Source organism: Vombatus ursinus, unplaced genomic scaffold, assembly GCF_900497805.2.
Source record: "Vombatus ursinus unplaced genomic scaffold, bare-nosed wombat genome assembly UNPS02005659.1, whole genome shotgun sequence".
Lineage (NCBI taxonomy): Eukaryota > Metazoa > Chordata > Mammalia > Diprotodontia > Vombatidae > Vombatus > Vombatus ursinus.
The window spans coordinates 12,507,733-12,519,469 of record NW_020945437.1 but is presented as its reverse complement, the minus strand read 5'-3'; the positions used below and the strand labels follow the sequence as shown (position 1 = coordinate 12,519,469).

General features: G+C 37.4%; 1 protein-coding gene across 1 annotated transcript in view; it reads right to left on the bottom strand.

The window, feature by feature from the left end:
• Positions 1–321: 321 nt before the first annotated feature.
• Positions 322–11,737, bottom strand: part of PRCP (prolylcarboxypeptidase) — a 70,276-nt gene continuing 58,860 nt past the window's right edge. Inside the window, exon 9 of the mRNA XM_027848196.1 lies at positions 322–1,178. Within this exon, the coding sequence (XP_027703997.1) occupies positions 974–1,178 (205 nt within the window). The 3' untranslated portion in view covers positions 322–973. The remainder of the gene's footprint in view (positions 1,179–11,737) is intronic.

The window sequence follows — 11,737 nt, the reverse complement described above, 5'->3', positions numbered from 1 at the left end:
AGGAAAGGTAAATGTAACCAATTTTGAATAGTTAATTTATAATTTTAAAGTCTATATTGAAACTTCTATATGTGCCAAATTATATACAAGCAAGCCCCTCAAAAAATGTAATGAGCAAAGTTAAATCTTTTTTTCTTTTTAAACCAGCAGAGCCTATCAAAAGTGTCCCAAAACTGAGCTAAAAAACAAAGAGAAATGGAGCTGAAAATAGCCAAATCTCTCTCTGGCAGAACCACTGTGGCAAATATCCCAGAATTAAGAGAAGAGGCCAAGAAGGAAGAAACACATAAAAGAAAAAAAAAATCACACAACCAACCAAACTAAATATGTGCTGTGTTAAAAGACAGCTGGTATGTCTTTTAATATAAACAAACAGGTATAAGGTCCAGCCCTATTCCTTATTTACAATGTCACAAACCAACTTACATCCTTGGTTAACAACTTCAGAACAAGAGAAACGTTTTCCATGCTCAGATGTGTCCTGATATCGGCCTGTTGAGAACGTTTTCACAACAGCAGGTATCATTTTTTTCATCACCCCCATGCCCTTAATACCATTTCTGGCTTGTTAGTTGGTTTGTTTTTGCAAAATTCTTTGGTGAGAAGAGACAAGTAGCCCCAAAGCGATCCGAAAAACTCAACCAGTGAGGAACCAAAAGCCCAAGATTAGTCAAGCTATCCCTCAGGAGAATCATCCCTTTTTCCTAAGACAATCAGGAACCCTGATGTTCAGAGAGGACACGCCAGGTCAGGTTTTTGGCAATTTGTAAAATCTGAAAAGGACCTCTTTATGGACATGGAATATAGAAGTCCAACACCTGCAAAATAAAAATCCTGCCGAGGGAATTTTATTACATGTATTTTTCCTCTCTTGTCGTCAATCTAGTAATGGAAAAAGAATGCACAGATAAAGTACAGGGGGTGATGTCTGGAAAAAAATCATGATGTTATTATGTTTCATCCACATCACTTTTCAGCGATGACCCTGAAACTGTGTGATCCACTTCTTCATATAGTCAACTTCCATGGTTCGGGCTAACAGCACTGACTCAGGGTCATCAGCATTCCTGGCACATAGATCTAAGTGATGGGCCCCATCTGGGATGACTATTGAGACAAGAGTATCTGTGATGTTCTCATTCACTCCACCTGCATACCAAGGATCCAGTGCACCATTGCTGCAGGAAAAAGAGGGGAAAGGCGATTAGTTTAACATCCCACCAAGTGGTATTAGGAACCTACAATGAAACGTGTAACTGTGGTTAAAAAAAAAAACTACATTATAATCACAACTTCATCTAGGTCTTCCTTGTTGCTCAGAAATTAATTTATTCCTCACCTCAAGAGCTGTTGTTTTCATCCATCTTCTGCTTACTTTCCCCTACTTCTGAGGAAGAATCAGTTCTAAGTCTGGTCAAGGTGAATTCCTCCACTTATACCCCTAGATTCCATCTCTCCCTTCTTCTTCTCAGTCAGTTAACAAGCATTTATTAAGCATCTATCATGTACTAAGCACTGTGCTAGGCACTGGGGAGATAAAAGTGAAATAGTTTCTATCCTCAAGAAGTTTACATTCCATTGTATATGAAGGTACATACAAAATAGTGTAGGGGGGAATTTGGAGAGAAGGCACTTGCTGCTGGTGAGGAGAGATTTAGAAAGGTTCCATATGGAAGGCAGCCTTTCAGCTGAATCTTGAAGGAAACAAAGAAGAGAGAGTGCGCAGGAGACATGAGGAATAGTCCAGGGCAAAGTCACAGAGGCAGGAAATGGAATGCCATGTGTGAAGGAAGTAAGAGGTCACTTTGACTGGACCACAGTAGATGTGAAAGGGAGTAATGTGTAATAAGACAAAAAAAGTAGGTTGGAGCCAGGTTGTAGAGGGTTTTAAAAGCCAAATAGAAGAATGAATATTTTCTATTTCTACTATTGCATCTTCAATCTCTCTTCATAAATTCCTTCTTCTATGCCTGAAAAAAGTTTTCTCTATCCTAATTTTTTTAAATCTCTTGACATCACTATCCCCTCAAATGATTGTCCCAACTCATCTCTTTTCCTATTAACCTTTAAACTTCTTGAGGCAGTTTCTACTCATTGCCCATACTTCCTCACTACCTACTCAATCCTCAATTCCTTGTACTCTAACATCTGCCCGAATGACTTCAGTGAAGCCACTCTAAAATCACTAAAGACCTTCTAATTGCCAGGTCCAGTGTGTTTTTCTCGGAACTTATTCCCCCCAGATCTTTCTTTTGACCAATCCTTTTCTCTTTAGGATTCTGTCCTTCCTTGGTTAGAGAAACACACTAGGATCTCCAGAGACTACATCCTTGACAAATGAACCTCCTCAGCTTTGTATCTCCTATCCTGAGTCCACTGTATTTGGCCAGCCTCAGCCATGCTTCAACACTTTACCAAAGCTATCTTCTTGCCATCCACTCCTACCCCCGCCACCATTAACATAACCTCTCTCCTCTTACCCCACCTCAACTGTCCAGCTCTTAAACAGCTATCAAATCAATACTGCCATTCCCTAGAAAAAGAATGTCAATCAGTTCCCCTATGGCTCCTCTCACTATCCCAAACACCCTTCCCATAAACAGGGTGTCACATGAGTCTTAGCACAATTTTAAGCTTTAATAGCTTAAAAGAATCCTGAAGGTTGTTTTAATAGCTTAAAACTGCACTAAAATTCATGGAATGCCCTGTATATGTGGCCTTCCCCATTAGAATATAAGCTCCTTGAAGGCAGGCACTGCCTTCCTTTTGCTCTTATATCCCCAGTGCTTGGCAAAGAAGCTTCAGAAATGTTTTTACATTCACACATTCATTTATTCATAATTTTCCTAACTAACTCTTATCACTTGTTCCTCTTTCTTATTCTGTTCCTTTAATGCAGCCATTCTCCTAAGGCTTTGCTTAGTTGACTTTTCAACTTTAAATCTGTTTTCCTCTCTACTGCTTCTCAATGTTTGATTATGTGAAAATGTGCATAGTCTTAGGACCATAGAATTAGAGCTGGAAAGAACCCTAGAGGTCATCTAGTACGATACCATAATTTTACATATGAGGAAACTGAGGCCCATCTTTAACCATCATCCTTCATAAGATTTTGCAAAAAGTTTGTATTCTAAACCACTGCTACTCTTAGCTGCCATTTCTTTCCATGTGGTAAAAAGATCAAGTATTTGCTGGCTGAGAAAGTTTCTAGACTCTTTTTGGTCAGACAATTGGGTTATATCTAAACTTCTATGGAGAAATGTTATAAAATATTAAAATCCATTTCAAAATAAAGTTTAAAAAATAAAATTGGATTATTACTCTGAGTTGGTTACACACTGGTTAAAGTATGGTGCAAATGAGGCCAAGGCATTTAGTTTAACATCAACATTAGACAGTTAGCTTAACATATCAAAAGTCACTATTGTATGGACACAAACTGTATCACACAACCAAAATCACTACTGAAAGAACTAAGAAGTGCCTATCCTCCTGAATTACACCTAACACAATGCCTGTACACAAACGTATTTAATAAATCCTTGTTGGATAAATAGAGAATGGCACCTTTTGTACTATGGTCTCAAATTTCTGTAAGATTATACCCTTTGCCCCTTTGGTGGCAAAGAAATGGAAATTGAGGTAATGCCCATCAATTGGGGAATGGCTGAACAAGCTATGGTAGATGATAGTGATGGAATCCTAATGTACTATAAGAAATGATGAGCAGGCAGATTTCAGAAAAACCAGGAAAGACTTACAGAAAAACCTAGAAAGATGCTCAGTGAAGTGAGCAGAACCAGGAGAACACTGTACATAGTAATAGCAACATTGTTGGATATGATAGACTTCGCTCTTCTTAGCTCTACAATGATCCAAGACAATTCCAAAACACTCATGAAGGAAAATACTATCCACATCAAGAGAAAGAACTATGGAGTCTGAATGCAGACCGAAGCATACCATTTTCAAACTTTTTGGGTTGGTTTTTTTTCATGTGTTTTTTTCTTTTTGTTCTATTTCTTCTTTCCTAATATGACTGACGTAGAAATATATTTAACATGATTACACATCTACAACCTATATCAGATTGCTTGCTGTCTTGGGGAGGGGAGATGAGAGGGAGAAAAATTTGGAACTCAAAATCTTATAAAAAATGAATGTTGAAAACTATCTTTACATGTAATTAAAAAAAAAATAAAATTCTATTAAAATTATGCCTCTTTTATGGACAGTGTTACAAACCTGAAATGAAATTTTCAAAGTCAAATTGTCAGATAAGTAATTCCTATAATATGTGTATATATTTATATATGTACATCTCATGACCAAAATCAAATTTTAAGTACCTGAGTTTGTATATACTACCATCATGCAAAATAAAGATAATTATATGTACAAAGCCACACTGCCTATCCCTATAGAATACAGACCTACATTCTTTTTAAAGAAAATTTAGTCACTGACTTACTTTTGTCTCAAACAATTCACTTAACTTCATTATAGCCATTTGCTATGTATGGGTAGCAGACAAAACTAACATTACTCAGAAGTAAAAAGCAAAAATCAACACAAATCACATTATTTGAGCCATACCCCCATCACTTTCTGAAAATTATTTTAGATAAACACTAAGTTCTTAACATTAAAAATATAGCTAGTAAACTTGTTTTTTCTGAGAAAAATTTATTTTCTCTTTGTAAATGTAAGTAGCTCTTTACCAATATTGAGTGTTGAAAGTATGATTTTCAAATTCTCTCTTATTATCATGTTCCCTAAGGAATTCTCACTAGTAACTCAATAGTACATGAGAAAGACCCACTCCAAAACCAGCACTGTTCTGCTATTGTCACACACAAAAACAGAATAAAACAAAGGGAACTGCCTCCTTCAATTACCCAAAGAGAGTTCTAAAACAAAGAGGGACTCTGGTTTTCAATTATTTAAAAAAATGGAAAAGTAAACTATACATCCACAGGGTTAGATTCTTTTAATTGACAAGTAACCTTTATCATCATTCTAATTTCACAGGCCTAAGAAAAACAGGAAACACTACGTTATTTGCAAAACAAAAAGGCCATCCCAAAAACAACATAATAAGCAAACTGCATTTGATTTAAAAGGTCATCTGAACCACCTAGTGGCTTAGCAACACTGTTTTGAGTTGCTGAGAGACCTAAGATGTCCATGGACTTGATTTCTTGGTCCTAGTCATGTGAAAACTGAACCAATCACTGAGAAATATACAAATGTATTTGCTTTCATGGGGGAATCTGGCTGCCCTGTGTAAAGATTCCTATCATCAAGCCAAATGGAATCACTGGCAGCAGTTACTGGGCCTGAGAAATGATGGTAAATGAGGCAGCTCAAAAAGGAACCTCTCTCTCATTTGTATTTAGAGACTCTACACAGACAGGAGTGAAGCATTTCTTTTAAGTTGTGTGAAAAAATATTTGGCATCCTATTAAGCTCTCCAATGAGAAAGAAAAATAAGTAGATAAAAATATTCTGTGTTCTTCCTAAAGCCGAGTCAAAGAATAGCCAAACACAGGAATTAAGTGAGAGTAAATCCAGACATACATTCTCCACATGCCGTTTTAGTGCCTTGATCCTCTGGTAGGAGGCCATCTGGCTCCCCAAACACAGAAGAAAAAATGATGATGATGATGATAAGCCTATTGCACCTTTTCATACTCTTCTCTTAGAGATGCCTTTTAAAAAAATATCCTAAAGCTGGTGGCCCACATAGAATGAAAACAGAAAATTGTGAGCTCCAGAAAAGTATACCCGAGGTTGCTTCCCTTCTGCCTTAGCACCAAGAGAAGAGTATTTGAGTTGATTAAAAACCACTTCCTATGATTATGAATGTTAGCTTTTAATTGATCTACTAAACAATTTACATTGGATTTTTTATACTTGACATCCAATTGAAAGATAATTTTTTGACACCCATGAAAAAGGTACCAATTTTCTACTACCATGTGGTAAGCCTGTCTTCTTTCCATCCTACCTTTCTTTATATTAAACAATGCAAAGCCTTTACTGTTTTTCTGGGATTATTTCATTTGAAATATTAATGGCATAGTAACAGAAACAGCATTGTTCACGTGAAGAAATCTTATAAAACTTGTGAATCCCTTCGTGGTCATTTACATATACTTGTTTTTGTCCCTTGGTAAGTGCTGCTGGAATGCAGCGTTAGTGTTTCAAGCAGCAAGGGAACCCTGCAATAAGGAGATACTCTGAATTGGAGTGCAAGATGGACTTGCTCCATAATGAATTTCTATTCTATAATAAATACTATAATATCAAGTTAACACTCTAGTAGAAGATCATGGAATTTGGAGTCCAAGGATTTTGGTTCAAGTTCCTATGTGAACCTTAGCAAATCATTTCAACTCTTTGAGAGCCTCAATTTCATTATCTGTAAAATGGGAAAAATTATCTAATCCAAATTCAAGTTTGTTTCCATCTTTTAATTGTATAATTCTAAAGTTATAATGAAGATATATATTTGTGATCATCCTGTTTCCATTAAATGATAAACTTTTTAAGGTCAATGGATTTTCTTTTTCCTATATCCTTTTTAACTAATGCTTTGTACTCAATATACAAGCTATCAAAATGTTGACAAAAACAATGGGGAAATATGAGAGGCCAAGATCATTTCTTCTTATGCTTACACGAGGGTAGACAGAACTCTGCCATTTGAAATGAGACGATGATGTTGACAATCAAAAAGGTGACACACACCTTGGTGCCTACCTAACAGAAAATTGCTGCACTTACATAGTTCAAGGATTACATGATATCATGAGTAAGGATCCCCTCCCCATCCATGTAGATCAAAATGGTTCTAAGACTTGTGTTTCAGAATGGCTATTCTCTCATTACCACCAGCCCCACCCCAAAAAGAAAACCAACCTTAGGCCCAATTTCTTGGGTTCTACCACTCTGATTGTAGCAAGGCTGATCTTAGGTGATAGATAACACTCTGACGATCTCTCTGAAGAACTTTGGAATTGATTGCATGATGTGGGAGATACTGGCAAAAGATGGCCCAGCAAGGAGTACCCACATTGAAAAAGGCACTGATCTCTTTGATCAAAGCAAAACTGAAGTAGCTCAAAAGAAATTTGTTAGATGCACAAATTCAGAGAATCCACCACAAATGTTCATATGGACTATTTGTGCCTGACCTGTGGTAGAGCATTACAAGTTCATATTGGTCTGATCAGCCACAGTTGGACACACATAGTGATGTCATTTTGGCCCTCTTCAAGAACAAAGGACCACCACCAACCAGAGACAGACAGACAGACAAAGAGATAGATAAGATCACCTAAGTTAGAAAGCCATTTCTTCTGATGGAGTGTGTGTGTGTGTGTGCGTGTGTGTGTGTGTGTGTGTAGAGATATCTTGATAGAAATAGATATACATATATCTATAGATATCTATATATAAATATTTATATATCTAAATAGACTTATCCATCTAGATATACAAATATGTATTATACACACACTTAATCACAAAGATTATGCTTAAAGCTTCTCTACCTTAGTAGGGCTGACAAAACTTAGGCTTTAAGAGCGTAGAAGGATCTTTTAAGATCCCAGGGTAACATCCACAACAAGAATAGGTATTACGAAAAGCTTAGTTACTGCAAGTTTTCATATAATACACTTTCTGTAGGGTTTTTTTTTAACCTGGACTATTATTTAGACACTAAAAATATCCAAGTCTATGGAAAACACAAGAAAGTTTGGGAGTATAGTGATATTCTGTCCAGACAGAATACCCCATCTAGATCCTCATGGAAGTTATCGATTATCCTCCAGATCTTTCTTTCTCCTCTCCGAAAAAATTTAGTACCTGCCACACAGTCTTTCTCTCCTCTCCAACCAATACCCTTACACTAGGGAACTTTGACATATATGTTGATGTTCCCTCAATCACCCTGGCCTCTCAGTTCATCAATATACTCAACTCTCATGACCTACATCATCAATCCAGTTTAGCTACACAAAGAAACAGTCACACCCTTGATTTCATCCTCACCCAAAGTGTTCCACTTCAATGATCAACAATTCTGAAATTGCTCCATAGAAACAGCATTTTATCTCCCTCCATGCCTCCTTCCTAAATTTATTCATTCTCACCAGGACCTTCAGATCCTCCACCCCTCAATACTCTCATAGACCATCACCCTCATCTGACTTTACTTTTCTCCCTTTTTGATTTTGATCCTATAGTTAACCTATTCAACTATATACTGTCCTTTTCTCTCAAACCTATTGTACCCTTTTTCTGTATCTGTTCACACATTGTCAAATCCCAACTGTGGGTGGATCCACTAATAACAATTCTCTGAGCCTGACCCTCTTGTTAATCACGCATTTATATAACAGTGTTGTGCTCTAGATAACATACCATTGTGGACAGGATTTAAAAAGGTTGAAATTAGAATACATCCTGTCATTCTACCTAGGCTGCCACTTTATCACAAAAGGAAATTAGATTGTTCTGATAGGTCTTGGGCCTTTGTAGAGCCATTCTGTTTGTTATTCTTGTCTTCTTCAAATAGTTTAAATTTTATTTTGTTATTTATTTTATCCTGTATCCCACCATATACCTTTTCTGCTCCTCCCCACACATTGCTGAATGGTTCTATGGAGGAAGACACACAACTCTTTTGACTGAGTCCACTACAAATGGATGCTATATAACCTCAACTGGGCTCTCACTGCAACAAGGTAATCCTTTGACTCCTCCTTAATTGATCCTCTACTACATTACACACAGGAACTATTCCAAACATTCTTTTCTCTATCTTGTCAATGGAGAAGCCTCACTTTTTCAGCATTAACCATTTGCTCTCCTTTCTCCTCTATTCTACAAGATGTTATGCTCCATCATTTCTTTCTCTACTCCATTCAATGATGATGAGGTGGCCCTTCTCCTTGCCAAGGTCAACTCCTCTAACTTGTATTCTTCATCTTTTCTCCAGAAAATTATCCCCATAACCATTCCCTCTCTTTAATTAATATTCATTTTGTCCCAGTTTTCTGGCTTCTTGACTGCCATCTACAAATATGCTAGTCTTCCCCATTCTTTAAAAACCCTTGCTTGCCCTGACTATTTCCTCAAGCTATCATTGTATATCTCACCCTCCTTTTTACAGTCAAACTTCTAGAAAAAGCTATCTTCACGCATTGCATCCATCCTCTTACTCACTTCTCCAACCCCTACAATCTGGCTCATGACTTCATCATTTGACTGAAATTGCTCTCTCTAGCCAGTCAGTCAATAAACATTTATTAAGTGCTTATTACGTACAAGGTATTGTGCTAAGTGCTGGGAATACAAAAAGAGGTAAAAGACAGTCTCCTGCCCCCAAGGAACTCACAATCTAATAGGAGAGACAAGTAACAAACAAGATGTATACAGGATAAACAGGAAATAATTAAAAGAGAGGAGGCACTAGAATTAAAAAGCATTGGGAAGACTTCCTGGAGAAAATTACAGTAGGTAATTGAAGTTACCAATGATCTCATAATTGCTATATCTAATGGCTTTTTCTCAGTTCTCATCCTTGTTGATCTCTCCTCAGAGACTGAGACTGTTGACCACCCTCTAGTCCTGGATAATCTCTTTTCTTACTTTTTATAACACCAGTCTTGTTTGGTTCTCACCTTGCCTTTTCAGGTTCCTTTGCTTGAGCATCATTTATGTCCAGTTCCCTAAATGTAGATGTGCCCCAAAGTTCCATCTTGGGTCTTCTTTCTCTAAATTTTCTTTCTTGGTGATTTCATAAGCTCTCATGGGTTCAGTTATCATCTCTACATAAATGACTCAGATCCAGATCCATGTATCCAGTCCCAGTCTCTCTCCTGAGTTCCAGATCTTCATTACCAACTTCCAACTCAATATTTCAAATCAGATGTACCCAAAGCACCTCAAACTCAACAGATACAAAATGGAACTCATTATCTTTCCTTGCTCCCCAAATCCTACTCCTCTTCCTAACTTCTCTAGTGTTGTTGAAGGTACTGCCATCCTTTTAATTAATCAGGTTTGTAACCTAGCTGTTATCCCAACTCTCCCTCACTTGACATGTCCAGTCATCTACAAATCTTATCAACTCTATTTCCCTTACATCTCTCATATCCACCCTCCTTGTTTCCAGTCACATAGCCATCACTCTAGTTCAGGTCCTTATTACCTCTCTTGAACTATTAGAATGGCCTCCTAATTGGTTTCCCTGCTTCAAGTCTCTCCCATATCCTTTTCATTCTATACAAGCTGCCTAAGTTATATTCTTGAAGAACATGTCAAGCCACATCACTCCACTGCTCAAAGAGCTCCAGTGGCTCCCTACTGTCTCTCAAATGCCTAATCCTGCCTACTCCTCTGTCTGGCATGTCAAATTCTTAACAATCTGGATCCAATTTACCTTTCCAGGCTTGTTAGGCATTCCTCCCCTACATGCACTCTGTGGTATTCAAAATGGCCTCCTTGCCATTCCTAACACATGACGTCCCATCTCCTGCCTCCATGCCCTTAACAACAGGCTGTTCCTCTCAACAAGAAGGCAGTTCCCCTTTATTTCCACCTCTTAGAATCCCTAACTTCCTTCAAAACTCTACTAAAGTGCTGTCCTTCCCTGATTCCCCTTCTGGCCCCTCCCTAACCCCATATATTTACTCTGAATATATTTCAAATTTGCCTCTATGTAAATGCCATTTCCTACAATAGAATACTAGCTCCTTACAGGCTGTTTCATTTTTGTCTTTGTAGTCCCAATACTTAGCATAGTAACTAATACATTCTAGGAACGTAGTGAATATTTGCTGATTGTCATAAGTATCACCAATACTGCTTGCGCTAAAAAAGAATGAGATGAATTGCAGCACTTTCCACATAAAACTATCATACAAAGGCCTAGCATTCCATTTCAATCCAACCACGATTTCTTTTTGGTAGGAGCAAATCAAATATAAAATTTAAATTCACCACAAAAATCCTTGAGGAGGAATTTGAAGTGGTAACCTGCTTGCTAGACTGTCAGCTTCTTGAAGGCAGGGACCATGTGCTTTACATCTTTGTATATAGTAGATACTTAAAAGAACTTTGGTTGAATATGTGTCATACAACTGATATTAAAACGCTATAAAACCACTTTCAGAGTAGCTAATGGAAAAAACAACCACCAGACAGATACTGTAGTGAAGGTAGGTTCCTAAAGCACAAAATGGTGACAAAGTGTCTGCCTCTGAAAGGACCAAGACAAGCTTTGAGTCTCTCAGTGTTGTGTTTAAGCATTTATTTCTTTTCTCATTCATTTGGTTGCTTTGAGGCTTTTCTAGTTGCAAACATCCTAATCTGGCATGGACCCCTTAAATACTCTAAAACAGGTTTATTTGCTCAACTGTCACTTTATAAAGCTGGGTTGTACAGTACAGTTTTACAGAATTATAATGAAGATAAGTAACTCAATTGAAAGAAATTCAACAAGATGGAGCTGTAAGTTTTCCATCAAAGTGACGCAGTTTTTAGTTTGGGGCTGATATCCTGCTGAGCTAGTAACAGCAAGAGCAAAAGAAGACAGCAGCTCTTTAGCAAAGCTAGCCAATGCCTGCCTCTGAAAGCCCCAAAGTAATCCTCTAATTCAAGCCAGTACTTCTCACTTTTAAAAGACTCAGGCTATTTGCTATGACCCAACAGCTAATTTTGA